General features: G+C 50.0%; 1 protein-coding gene across 1 annotated transcript in view; it reads right to left on the minus strand.

The window, feature by feature from the left end:
- Positions 1–274: 274 nt before the first annotated feature.
- Positions 275–12,558, minus strand: part of gli3 (GLI family zinc finger 3) — an 84,926-nt gene continuing 72,642 nt past the window's right edge. The window contains exons 11-15 of the mRNA XM_086020737.1: positions 7,324–7,473; positions 7,068–7,232; positions 6,614–6,907; positions 4,964–5,339; positions 275–4,605 (exon numbers count right to left, since the gene is read on the minus strand). Coding sequence (XP_085876863.1) covers positions 2,372–4,605; positions 4,964–5,339; positions 6,614–6,907; positions 7,068–7,232; positions 7,324–7,473 — 3,219 coding nt within the window. The 3' untranslated portion in view covers positions 275–2,371. The remainder of the gene's footprint in view (positions 4,606–4,963; positions 5,340–6,613; positions 6,908–7,067; positions 7,233–7,323; positions 7,474–12,558) is intronic.

Consider the following 12,558-nt stretch of genomic DNA (forward strand, 5'->3'; position numbering starts at 1 on the left):
TACAAGATTGCATTATATTTGAACATTGTATTATCTAATTATTAAAAATACATAGCAGTGTGGTACTGTTAGTAATCATTCGCCCACACATGTAAATAGATTGATATTAAATGAACTATTTTAATGGGTTAAGGGTTCAATCATATTTGAATGAAAATGGTTACTTTTAATGGATACAACTACAATACTGGTTTGTTCCCTATAAAAATGGTCAGTAAGTGAGTGAGGTTGATGTTCAAATCTAGAGAAAAAGAAAGAAAAACAACAAGTCAAATATAATTTCCATTTTTATTAAAACCATACAAACATTTGGAGTCAAGTTATAAAAGAGCCGATCGAGCGAGCGGCCCCTTCTGGCTGGCCGATGAGGGAGTCCCACCCCCCATCCAGCGCAGGGCCCGGATGCCTCTGCCGGCATCCAGGATGTTTGTTCCCCTTTTTTCCTACACAAAGCCAAACGTATGGACCTTTTTTTTTCTTAATAGATTTGTATACTTATATATATTTTATATATATATATATCAAATATATCAAAAGCACAGTAAAACAAAATGAAATGACAATGCATTTGACAAATCTGGACTTTTCCCGTAACTGGACATTATTAATATAAATGTTCAGTTTTTTTCCCCACATTTATTTATTTTTGTTCTTCATTATTCACAATGGAAGATTGGCAGTGTTTCTTATCTTTACTGAAACGTATAAGGCACATACCTCAATGCAATTACCTCCTTTGGAAGGCAACAGTTCTTTTTTTTTTTCCATTATTTATTAAAAACAGAAGAAAAAACATCAATGCCCTGCTACAACAACAAAAAAAGTACCAAAAAACAAGAATTGTACCTCATTGCTTTGACGCTAAACTACTTTTGATATTGCGCACACGTACAAATGAAAAATGAAAAATAAAAGGCAAGGCAACAATAAGACTAACACTGGCGACGACGTCTCTGCAATACTTGACGGCGGTACACATTCAGAATTTAAGAGCTTTGGAGAAAACAAAATCATATAAAATAACCAAATATCACTGTACAGCATAAAAAATAAGATCATGTGCTGTTGGACCAGCGTCATTGTCCATTAAGACAAAAGTATGTTATGTGAGTAAGCACCTGAAAAAGGAGAATATAAAAACACTGTTACACTATATACACTGGTGTACCGGACCAGACAAATTCAATCACAATACTTGATTGTTTCAGCCTAGTTTTCTTTTTTTTTTTTTTTTTTTTGTACTGTACTTTCTCTTAAAAACATCACTGGACAGAAACACTGACAGGAAATCTTGGCTGGGAAACTTTTCCTCACTCGTTTTCCCATCAGGAGCCATCAAAAAGTCTTCCTGAATTTGTCAAAACATGATGCAACCAGCGAATAAATATTAGAAAATTCAGTCACTGAAGCCAGTTTGAAATTTGGTAGAAATGTTGCTTATGAGTAGACCCTCCGAAAAGACACGAAAAGTCTGCAATTTTGATTTGAATTGAAGCGGCCATTTCAGGGTCATTTTGGCTATTTACAGTGGAGAAAATTCCGTCAGCAAAGCCACTTTAGCGATGTGAAATTTGGTAGAAGACCCACAAAAAAATTATCAAGAAACATTGCCCAAAAAGACAAAAGTAGTCTGACACTGACCATTTCCGGTGCTACTTCAAAGACCAACAATAATGTCTGAATATTTACTAAAAGTTTGATGACTCCCCGAAACCACAAAACAGTTTTAAATATTCAATACCCAAAGCCAGAACGACTTAGCAACCTGAAAGTGGTTAGGGATTCCTCACATGAGAAGACCCACAAAAAAAAAAAAGTCTCAAGAAGGAAGTCGTGCAGGAAAAGACACGGGAAGTCTGTGATTCAGTTTAAATTAGGCATTTTGGCCATTTCCAGATTTTCTTTAAAAGCTAAACTGGTCCTAGAGACTTTAGTCCGATTGCTACCAAATTTAAAGCACGTATACTAGAGATGGACGGCGATAAATTGCAAACCTTTTGCGTTTTCGTCAATGCTTGTGGGCGTAGAAAGGCGGCTGGGTGGATCAGGAATCATCGGCTCATAAGGACAGTGTTTCTGCTTGAGTGCATTATTATGCATTAAGCACATGCGTTATTATTCAGCTTCCTATGTTGTTTTTTTTCTTACCAACAGTGTGTACAGCAAAAACAGTGACAATACACAAGAATACTGTCTGAAGAAGTGAACTCACATTGTCATACAAAGAGAGGGGCTTGAAATCCAGCCTTCATTCCCGAAAAAAGGAATACAACGATTATTCATTTATACTGTACATCATTTTCATTCTGTATTTTGCCTTCACATACACCATTTTTTTCTCCGAGAGGAGAAAGTAAAGAAGGGAGGAGCACTACTGCATGATGGCGAGGAACTTGCTCTCCTCTGCGAGACTGCTGAGTAGGGAGCTCATGTCACCGATGGCCATGTTGTTGACGCCCGCGGCTACCGCCGCCGGAAAAGTGGCCGACGCCCGAGGGGTGGTTAGCCGCGACGATGTCCTGGATAGACCCTGGAAAATGGAGGGGCTCAACGGGCCCGACACCAGGCTGCCTTGGTCAAAGCCGTCCTCCATCATGGTGCCAAAGTCCAGAGCAACGCCGTCGTCCATCGCCGCCGTGGGCATCATCCCGCCGTCCACTGTCCCGCCCTCTACGGTGCTGGTCACTTGGTCGGAGGCGGGAGACAGGAGGGAGATGGAGTCGCCCGGACCGCCGCCGCCATCTATGGAGTCCAGCAAGTAGTGGTCTTCCACGGTGGGGAATGAGGCTACCTTGGAATCTGTTTGCTGGAAGGAAATGGGATCACCGAAGCCTTGTTGGAGGTATCCGTGTTCAGGAGCCTCCACTTTCAGGGAACAGAGGCTCCCACCATTCTGCAGTTGCTGCGGGATTTCAGTGCAGCTTCTGGGAGTGAGGTTCCTCAAGTTCCGGTAAGGGTTGACGGGCAGGCGTGGGCCTTGCTGATTGGGATGATGGACTTTATCTTGGGAGAAGCTTTGGAGATTGTCTATGGAGACCCGAGTCAAGGTGTGGCAGGAGACTCTGCTGTTGAGGTTCTGCTGGAAGTGGTTCAGCGATCTGGTAGCTTGGTGCGGAAGAGGTCCATCGGAGGCCTTGGGGAAGTGAGGCCTGGCCAAGCCATCGGGTGCGGCTCCTCTTGTCTCCATGCATGAGTTGGGGGCCGTCTCCAGCTTCACCACCGCATGGCCTTGTGTCTGGTCGGCCCGGGAGCAACTGTTGTGGAAACCCAGCGGCGCATTCTGCTGCACCACCATGTTTCCGAACCGTCCGAAAGGCTCCGACGAGGCCTGCCCGCCGGACCACCTTGCGCAGTTGCGATCCCTCTGCGGAGAGCGGTCGGCACTACCGGAGCTCACTTCGTTCCACTGGATTGGAAGCAAGCTGGGGCTCCTCCTCTGGACCATCTGCCGCTGTTGGAGGCAATGGTTGGCCTGGAAGTTGGCCCCTTCTGTTCCGTCCATCGAGTGTTGCGAGTTCTCCCTTTCGCCAGAGAATATTTGGTCCTCGATGTGCACATATGGTCCACCGTCTGCCTGGACTTGGGCGTGGAGATATTGCACCATGTCATCTGGAAGTATATCTTCATCCCCGAGTAGAGAGTATGCCACCCCGTCACCCTCCATGGCCAGAGCTTCCAAAGCGGCGTGCTCTGCGATGCTTGGGGTGAACGCGGGGTGCTGCAAGCCCCTCTGCAGGTTCCCCTCGGAGCGGGTGTAATTCTGCAAGCTCAGATTGCGCACGTCGAGGGGCGGTGGCTGCTGCTGCTGGGAGAGAGGCGGGAGAGGGTGGAGGTTGCTCAGGCTGTTGAAGCGATGCACGGGGGGCAGGGCGCAAACATCGGAAGGCTGCGTCCGCACCGGGTCGCTGGCCCTCCGGTTGGCCGCCGTGGGTCCCTCGCCAGGGTAGAAGACCCTCCTCCTGAAGCCCAAATGTCCCACGAAACCGTTGGTAGTCTCGGGGCATCGGTGTGGCCCGACGAGGGGCGGCAAAGACGGATTGGCGCCGCCTTCGTCCATCATGGCCATGCGGGCCTTGAGGCTCATGCGCTCCATGTTGGGTAGCGGCGTGGGCGGCGGGCCTCCGGTCGCTGCCGCGTACTTGGCCTTCAGGTGGTAGTGCTGCGCTGGGGTTAAAGTGAGCATCCCCCGGGAACCCCCTAAGTCTCCGCTCCCCCCCGCGCCCCCACAGACACTGCCTGAAAGTGCGCCACCGCTCACCGCCGTGCCGCCTCCGTAGTGGCTGGCCTCGCTGGAGCGGCGGGAGGCGTCGGTGGAGATGGGGTCGTACGAGTCGGTAGAGCTGAGGTTGTGGCGGCGGCGGAGGTGGGAGGCGGCCACCGCGCCATCGCTCTGGGATGCCTGGCTGGAGCGGCGGCTGGAGAAGCACGGCGAGATGCCCGAGGAACGCCGGCTGCTGCTCAGGTAGGCCGAGCTGGCGGCGCTCCCGCTGCTGTCGCGCCGGTCCCGCAGCAAGTTGAGCACCGTTAACTCGGTCGTGCCACCCAGCTCCGGGGGAGCGGGTGGCTGAGGAGCGGCTGACGCCCACGGCTTGCCCAGACAGCATCCTGAGGAGGCACACACACAGCAATGGATTTTATAACTCAACGCACCTCCTTTTTTGCTTTTTTTTTGTTTTTAAAGAGGACTTCAAAAAATGACAAGGCCAAAGCATATCAATTCCAGACAGTTCTGCGTTTTCCTGGACATGAGCTACAGCAAGTGTGTGCGTGTTGGGGTGTCGCAACAGGTGTGGCCATAAAACAAGCTATCTTGCTTTGCGTGTCTGCTGCCATGTTTTGGCCCGAGCCACGAGACAAACGGCAGGAAAATTCATCCGGCCAAGGTGTGATTTATTGCGTCAACGGGTGCTTTTCATCAGTCTTTGAGAGCAAGAGCGAGGCGTGACAAGCCGTCGGGACTCACCCTTGGCCTGGATGCCGGCGAGCGCGGACCCCTTGGGGGGCGGCGTGGGAACCAGGGGCCCCGGGCCGGGCTTCGCTCCGTTCACCTGCTTCAGCCTCTCCATCTTCAGGTGCTCCATCCAGCGCAGCGGGCGGCCCACGCCGCGCCGCGCCCGCAGGGTCAGCGCGGCCTCCGTCGCCGTGGAGACGGTGCAGTCCATGACGGGCGCCGGCTCGCCCCGCCAGCCCGCCTCCGCCTCTTCCTCCTCTTCATCTGGCCCCTCCCCTGGCGAGCGTCCGGCGCTCACAGTAAGCTGGACTCCACCGCTGGGATAGACGCTGACGGGGGACTGGTCACTGCTGCATGTAGACTGACCGCCAGGGCTTGGCTGAGACGTCTGGGGGTGGGGTGGGGGCGTATGGCGGGACATACCAGAGTTTTACTTACTCGCACGACAACATCCCTTTTTGGGGCTTTCACGACTAAAGACATGGATTTATGCTCATGGAAGTGGCAAAACTAAAAGATCCGGCCCGGTGTTCCACCTAGAACCTTTCACAGTCCCTTTAACATTTCATGTTATGGAGACGATTTTGCTCCTTTGAGAAAGCTGGAGCCTATCCCAGCCGATTTGGGGGGGCGGTTGGGTACACCCTGGACTGGTTGCCAGTCAATTGCAGGACACACAATCGACAAACAATTATTCATACTCATATTCACACCGACAGACAGTTTAAAAGTCTCCAATCAATATAACATGCTTGAGGAAGCCGGAGAACGTGCAAGCATAGGGAGTGAAAGTGCACTTGAGACGCACAAAAGAAGACTTTGTGTTCGGGAAGCTTTCGGAGGACCGCCAAATAGGATGAAGGCCTCTGACGTCACCATCTGCTGACCAATTCAGGGTTTTTTTTTTGGGCTGCGTTTGGAGACGTTTCATCCCGTTTACTTTTTCTGGTCACAATTTGGTCGGCCATTGTCACTTGTTACTGTTGCGCGGAGCGGAATGCAGCAAACGACCGGCAGGCAACCCCCTTCATGAACATGAATGGAAGGCCAACATGAATGAAAACGTCACGTTTGCAATGAGATGAGTCACCAGACTGTGAAAGAAGATGGCGCCCGTCTCACCTGATTACCCACTGTCCTTAGAAGACAACAAACACAATGCCAAGCATCGGATAGAAGAGAACAGGCACTTGTTAGAAGACATTTTGGCTCATTCAGAGACCAACAATTTGTTGGCTTCGTAAACTTGGTTCCCCCCTGGTGCAGTTGGTGTTCTCACTGGCTATTTCGCTTTGACAAAATCTTCCACCTGTACGGTTGCGATGAACAAAGATGCAATAAATCTGCCGTGGCACTTTATTGTTGTAGTTACGACAGTTAGTGCAGGCTAGTGAGAAATTACGGCACGTTCTAACCCACGTACAAATTTGTGTTACATTGCCACGATTGGCAGAGAACTCGGTCGTCAACTAAAGGCCCTCATGCCAGAATACGATTGCGGGGGCAGCAGGGTACAGACGAACGCACGGCCGTGCTTGGGTGCGTTTGGAAGCAAGACCACCAGGTCGGTGAAGTTGCCAACTGAACCACACCAAGGGGGACACCAACTGGCATTCCATCACAACCAACAAACTCAAAGGCCATCCTGAGCTAGAGTCTCACCATGGGCTTCTCCGTCTTGATGGACTTGACTTGCAGACAGTCGTCCTGCTTGGAGGTAACGTGGTTGCTGTACTCCCTTTGGTCGGCGTAGCCGCCCGGGCCCAGCTGCCCCGGCGAGTGGCCCTGGCCGTTGGCGCCCGGCTCGCGGGGCTGCGCGGGCGGCCGCGGGTAGTCGCCGCGCTGCTTCTTGGTGACGTGCGCCTCGGGCCCGTGCACCGTCTTCACGTGCTTGCGCAGGGAGCTGGGGTCCGTGTAGCGCTTGGTGCAGCCGGGGATCTTACACACGTACGGTTTCTGCCAATGGACACGTACAGAATGCAATTTATTCAAGCGCGCTTTGCTGGGAGACAAAGTGAGATGCCGGTGGGTGACGGGGCACCGGTTGCACCAGGCGCACGCTCAAGCGACGTAACATCAAGGCGACGCTCACTGGGTGCAGCAAGTGCAAGCGTACCTCGTTTGAGTGCGTGCGGTTTTGATGCTTGGCTCGGTCCGAGGCGTTGGAGAAGGCCTTGTTGCAGCCTTCGTGCTCGCACACGTACGGCTTCTCGCCCGTGTGCGAGCGCAAGTGAGTCTTGAGATTCTCCAGACGGGAATAAGCCTTGGCGCAGCCCTCGAACTGGAAGCGAGACAGCATCCGTCTTACACTTTCCTTTGGTGTCACATCAACGCACCGCGGGGAGTCAGTCGGAAGAGGGGCCGAGTGTTACCGTGCACTTGTGAGGCTTCTCGCCGGTGTGCCGCCGCATGTGGACCACCAGCATGTATTGGGCCTTGAAGGGCTTCTGCTCCCTGGAGCATTCCTCCCAGCGACACACAAACTCCTTCTTCTCCCCGTGGATGTGGTCGTTGTTGATGTGCTGCAAACATACATGAACACGTTTCAGCGAGGAGGCTTCCGTCCGTCAAGGAAAACAACATGATATTTTGGAACAGCTCTAGTAAAAGGAAAAGGGTTGGGCTTAATGTTGGGGCATCAATTTGGTTTTCAGGTATTTGAATCTCTTCTTGTGCAGGATTTGGATTAGGGTTGAGTTTTGGGGTTTGAGGTTAGGTACGGTATGGCATTAGGGCATCAAAGACTTCGTTTTTCCAATTTTTCCCTCACCTTCTTGTGTAGGGTCAGCAGTTGGATCAGGGGATAGGCAATAAAGAAAAGGGTTGGGTTAGGGTATCAAACAAATTTGTTGTTGTCAGGTTTTTGATCCCCTACTTGAGTAGGGTCAGGTTTAGGAATTGGGGCGTGATCAGGGTCAATCTTCGGCTCAAATGAGCTTTTGAAAGAGGCAAAGTGTTTTATGAGTGAGACCCTTTAGGCTGAAGTCACCAACATGCCTCAATTGGAGACAATTTACACCGCGCATTGACCTCGGCAGCCAATCTGAACAGTCTTGAAGAGACCGTGGACAATGAAAGCTCTTAAAAGTCTGAAGAAAAAAAAAAGCGCTTCCTTGGAGTTGTTAGGGTCACATCCCGAACGGGCAGGCCTCCACAGCCCTTCCCTTGACAATGGCATCTTTGTCCCGCCCCCTTGGCCCGACTCTGACCCACTAAGTATCCTACTTCGGCAACGCTCGTACCTCCAGGCCTCGTGTGGTAGAACAACTGCGCTCATTGGAAAGTGGCCCCCCATTACTCTCACATGGCACTTTTTTCATTTTAAAGTGACAAAACAAGACTAATCCCATGGAAAATGATTGTGTGGTCGATGAGCGTTAGTGAAGTTCCCCCCCCCCCCCCCCCGCCTCCTGAGATTGATCTCCTCGGTCGGAGGCCCTTTAGCCGCCGCTTTGCGAGGGAATCCCCGCGGCGAGCGATGGTCGTGTCGGCCGGCCGCTCGATATCTTCCCGAGAGCGATGGACGGACGGCGCGGCGGAGTGGCGGACGGATCCGCGCTGGCGCGCGCGTTTCTGCAGGTGGAGGAGGCGCTTGACGGATGTGATGCATGAGCCGGCCAGCTGACAGCGAGAGGGGAAAGCTAATGGCAATTCTTATTGGATCAATAATCTCCATGCTGAGCAGCGCCGGCTACATCGACAACAGGTGCTGATAGCGGCGGCGCGGCGCTTATTCATCTTCCCCCTGCCAGCTTATCGGACCACAACTGTAAAAACGCCACCAAGATGGATTTAGCGGGGGAGGCGGCTGACATGGAGCACATACGGGGAGGGGGTGGGGGAAACGGGACGCTGATGTCGCGTGCTTTCTCAGTCTTGCGTTTCCCGACCTTCATTGAACCAAGGCACCAAAGACCGCGAGTGATTGACTCCCCCCCGCCCCTGCTAAAATTTTGGATAATTACCTCGACGGTGGCACCCTGACTTTGGAGTTGAATTGATTCCGTTCCACGCAGCAACAAGCTTCAAGCTGTTTAATGCCACCGCAGTGGAGGTTTACCATAAAACTCAACGGCAAACGATCATTTCATGCGGTGTTGTCTTACAAAAGTCTGCTAGCCTAATGCTAACAGGCAATGCAAAACAGGCGAACAAAACGCTAACCCCAATAATAAACCTCTGAACAACTCATATTTGAACTCAACAATGCAGCAACACACGTAGAGAGGCAAAATAACAACACTCATGGGCATATATTCTTTATCCTCTGCGACTTATATGACTGCAGCCGCAACCTTCAAATCTTAGCGTATTAAAGATGTCACCTAAGCAACACTTTTAGATTAGTCAAGACAATGGCCCATCTAAATGAAGCTCCTCCGCTCACTTCAACATAATTCCTGACTCCAGATACCACAAGATGGCGCCAAAGCGCTACTTTCATTTTACACAAGGCTTTGACCTGAGCACAAAAACAGCAAGGTGACAAGCGGATGGCAAATGTGGGGGAACACGCACGGTACGCGCTTTTTATTGGACGACAACTTTGTCTGTCTGTCATGTGACTGAAATGTGATCAGCTGCCACCTGGGACGGACTCGCCGTTAACCAGCTGGGGAAATAAAACAGCTCGATGGATGAAATAGCAGGACGCACAAAGCGTAGCCGATCCCCGTATCCTTATTGAAGTCTCGGTGGGACGCGGCCCCTCATGCATGAGAATGTTTACACGGCAAGCCTCGGGAGCCGCAACCTCGTTTAGCTTTGATCAAATGGCCGCCTAATAAATCAGACGCTCTTTTGTGATGTCACTCGTCAGAGTGCTTTGTTGTAAAAGCGCGGGGAGGCGAGGCAAAAGACGAGCGGGGAGGCGGTGGTTGGTTGGGAGGGGAGGGAGGGGTGAGCTGCAAGGGGTGGGGGGCACAGTTGGCATGTGTAATTCAGCGCACTCTTTTCATCTCGCGGCGAGATACTCCACGCCGATAAGCGGCCTAATCCTTCTCCCCATCAACAAAAAAAAATCAGCATTTTACCAATTAAAGGCCTGCGCCTGCAGTTAGAAGACGAGGCGGGGGGGGGGTCGTTTCTACTCGGATACTTGGCGTTTATTTCCCTTAAACACTGACGGAGCCAACAGGCCCTCACCAGCGCCACCTATGGAGGTGACCCGGGGAAAACAGACGCTCCGCTAACTACCCAGGCTAAACTGAACTCCTCCCTGACAGACAAAGCTCATCTCTCCGTGTATAACAGAAGAAGGCGCTTTTACACATAAACAAAATGTCACCATATTCCAAATAAAAATCGGATCTCAGTTTCTGCTGTACTTAACTGTTGTGCATTTCATTAGCCTAATAGCGTAACTGCCCAAGTCGTTTTGAACTCGCTGTCACAATATTAAGAAATGCCAAAGTGCTTACAAAAATTTATTCTGTACATCTATCCTAACTGCACTTTTCTTGTTTCATTTGTTGTGTTTTTTCTTAATTCCCCAAAATGTCCAAAAATGACTTTTTACGCTAATGATTCGATTTCTTATTTGAAGTGTTTTTCATGCATTTACTGTCGTGATCACTTTGCTCCTGCGTTGACAAATGACAAATACAGAGTAGCCCCTGCAACAATACAAGATGGCGGCGGAAGGCCATATGAGGGCATTACGCGAGAGTGTGTGTGGGGGGGGGGGGGGGCTAAAGCACTTGAAGCTCGACATTAAAGAAGCCACCAGGCCTTATCTTGAAAAAGTCGTCCCACTGAGGGGGAAAAACGCCAGGGAGGGAAAATGAAAGTGAAAATGAGAGTGTGGGGGAATTGAGGTTCTCCCCCCCCCCCCCCCCAAAAAAAAAAAAAAAAAATCAAGGGGGAGGGTCCAATTGAGTGGGCAAGTGCCGCAAATGGAATCAATGAAATAAACAGCGCAAAGTAAAAGTGACACCCGCCTCGCTTGTGCTGACTGGCTCGGCCAGATAAGTGAGCTAAATTGCACAGATCCGACGTTTATCTTATCGGTGCTGGCGATAAAGTAGCGCGGCGCGGCGCTTGGCATGTTTGAGGCTGGCAAAATATGCGGCGAGAGCTTTTGAACAAGGTGGAGCGCGACGAGGGTGGTGTGAAGGCTTAATTCCCGAAATGAGGCCAAGCACAAAGGCGCGGCCGCGTTTGAACGCCGTCCGCTTGTTGACACGATGAATGAGCACACCTCCATGGAAATGGTTCCAATCAAGGCGGCGCTTTAGCTTCTCAGCAAGTCCGCCATTTGATCACCATTTGCTGATTTGTTAGTGAGCAACAAAAATCACACAAGCCATTTCCATGTTGCGGGTGGGATGTGGGGGATTTTGGTTGAATTTCTCAGTCAATAGCACATGAATTTTGATTTTAAAAAAGGCAGAGGATTCTCTTCATTTTTGGTGTGGCTCTGGATTCAAATCAAGTTTTTTGACAAAATTCTTTGGTCGTTTTTCTCATGCATTTTTCAGTGCATGAAACTGTATGTCAAAATTCTACACAATCGGAGGTTATCCATGAATATTTACAACTTGGTACTGATCCAAATGAGCATTGTTGGGCCTTGGTGGAGGTCTACACCCAACCATCTTTTTTTTCTACGTTCCCCCCTAAAGCTATTTCACAAGACAAATGCGGAGGTGGGGAAGGGGGTGCTCCATTGTTTGCTTATATTGAAATCCCCCCCACCCCCCACCCCCACCCCACCCAAACCCATCAAGCCGACCACCCCCCTCTCAAACCCTCGAGCAGGCTTGTGAGGGGGACCCACTGTGGTCCAAATACTGTACTTATCCTATTACTGAGGAGGAGGGGGAGGCGGGGCGCTGGTGGGGGGCACGAGGCAGATAAGAGCGCGTTCTCGTCGGGGTTCGCTTGAATTAGAGGACGCGGCGACTTTTAATGGCATCTCGTCGCGCATCTGCGTGGAAAAGGAGAAATCAAATAGCAAAAACAATTGCGAGGAATTGCATTTTGTTGATAATGGGAAGGAGAGGACGTCGGCTCGCAAGGCCACCTGCTGCGAGGGGAGCGGCGTCCTTTCACGCCACCAAAAACACAACAGGACAAAAAAGTGTGCATTTTTTTGTCCAGAAAACAATATATTTTGTCGGTTCACCACCAAACAAGAACCACGCTGCAATTTTACGCTGTATTCTCTTTCAATAAAATGTCACCAAAATGACGAATTTGCCATAAAACACGGTTTTGCTACATAAATGCTAGCATTTCCATCAAAATCACCTTAATATGACAAAGGTCCATATTTGTCAAAAGATACTTTTCAGATTTTGTGTTATGTTGTCTGTAAAAATAAAAAACTATGATATGATTCCAATTAACACTATATTTTGTCATGTACATGCCATATTATAAACACGATAAGTGCGATATTCTCTGTAAAAATGATTCTTTTTGATTCTGCCAGGAAAACGGAAAATTTGCCTTGGAAAAAATCTTTTTGCCATGACAAATGCGAAATGCTACTTTCCTTAACACACTCATTTCACTAACACCATATATATTTTAAAATGTTACAAAATCTGCTCTGCTCTGTTTGTTTCCAGTGCTACTGTATATTTTCCATTTGCCAGCTAAAT

The sequence above is a fragment of the Filicampus tigris genome, chromosome 21 (assembly GCF_054856515.1).
Source record: "Filicampus tigris isolate MCC_2025a chromosome 21, RoL_Ftig_1.0, whole genome shotgun sequence".
NCBI classification, from domain to species: domain Eukaryota; kingdom Metazoa; phylum Chordata; class Actinopteri; order Syngnathiformes; family Syngnathidae; genus Filicampus; species Filicampus tigris.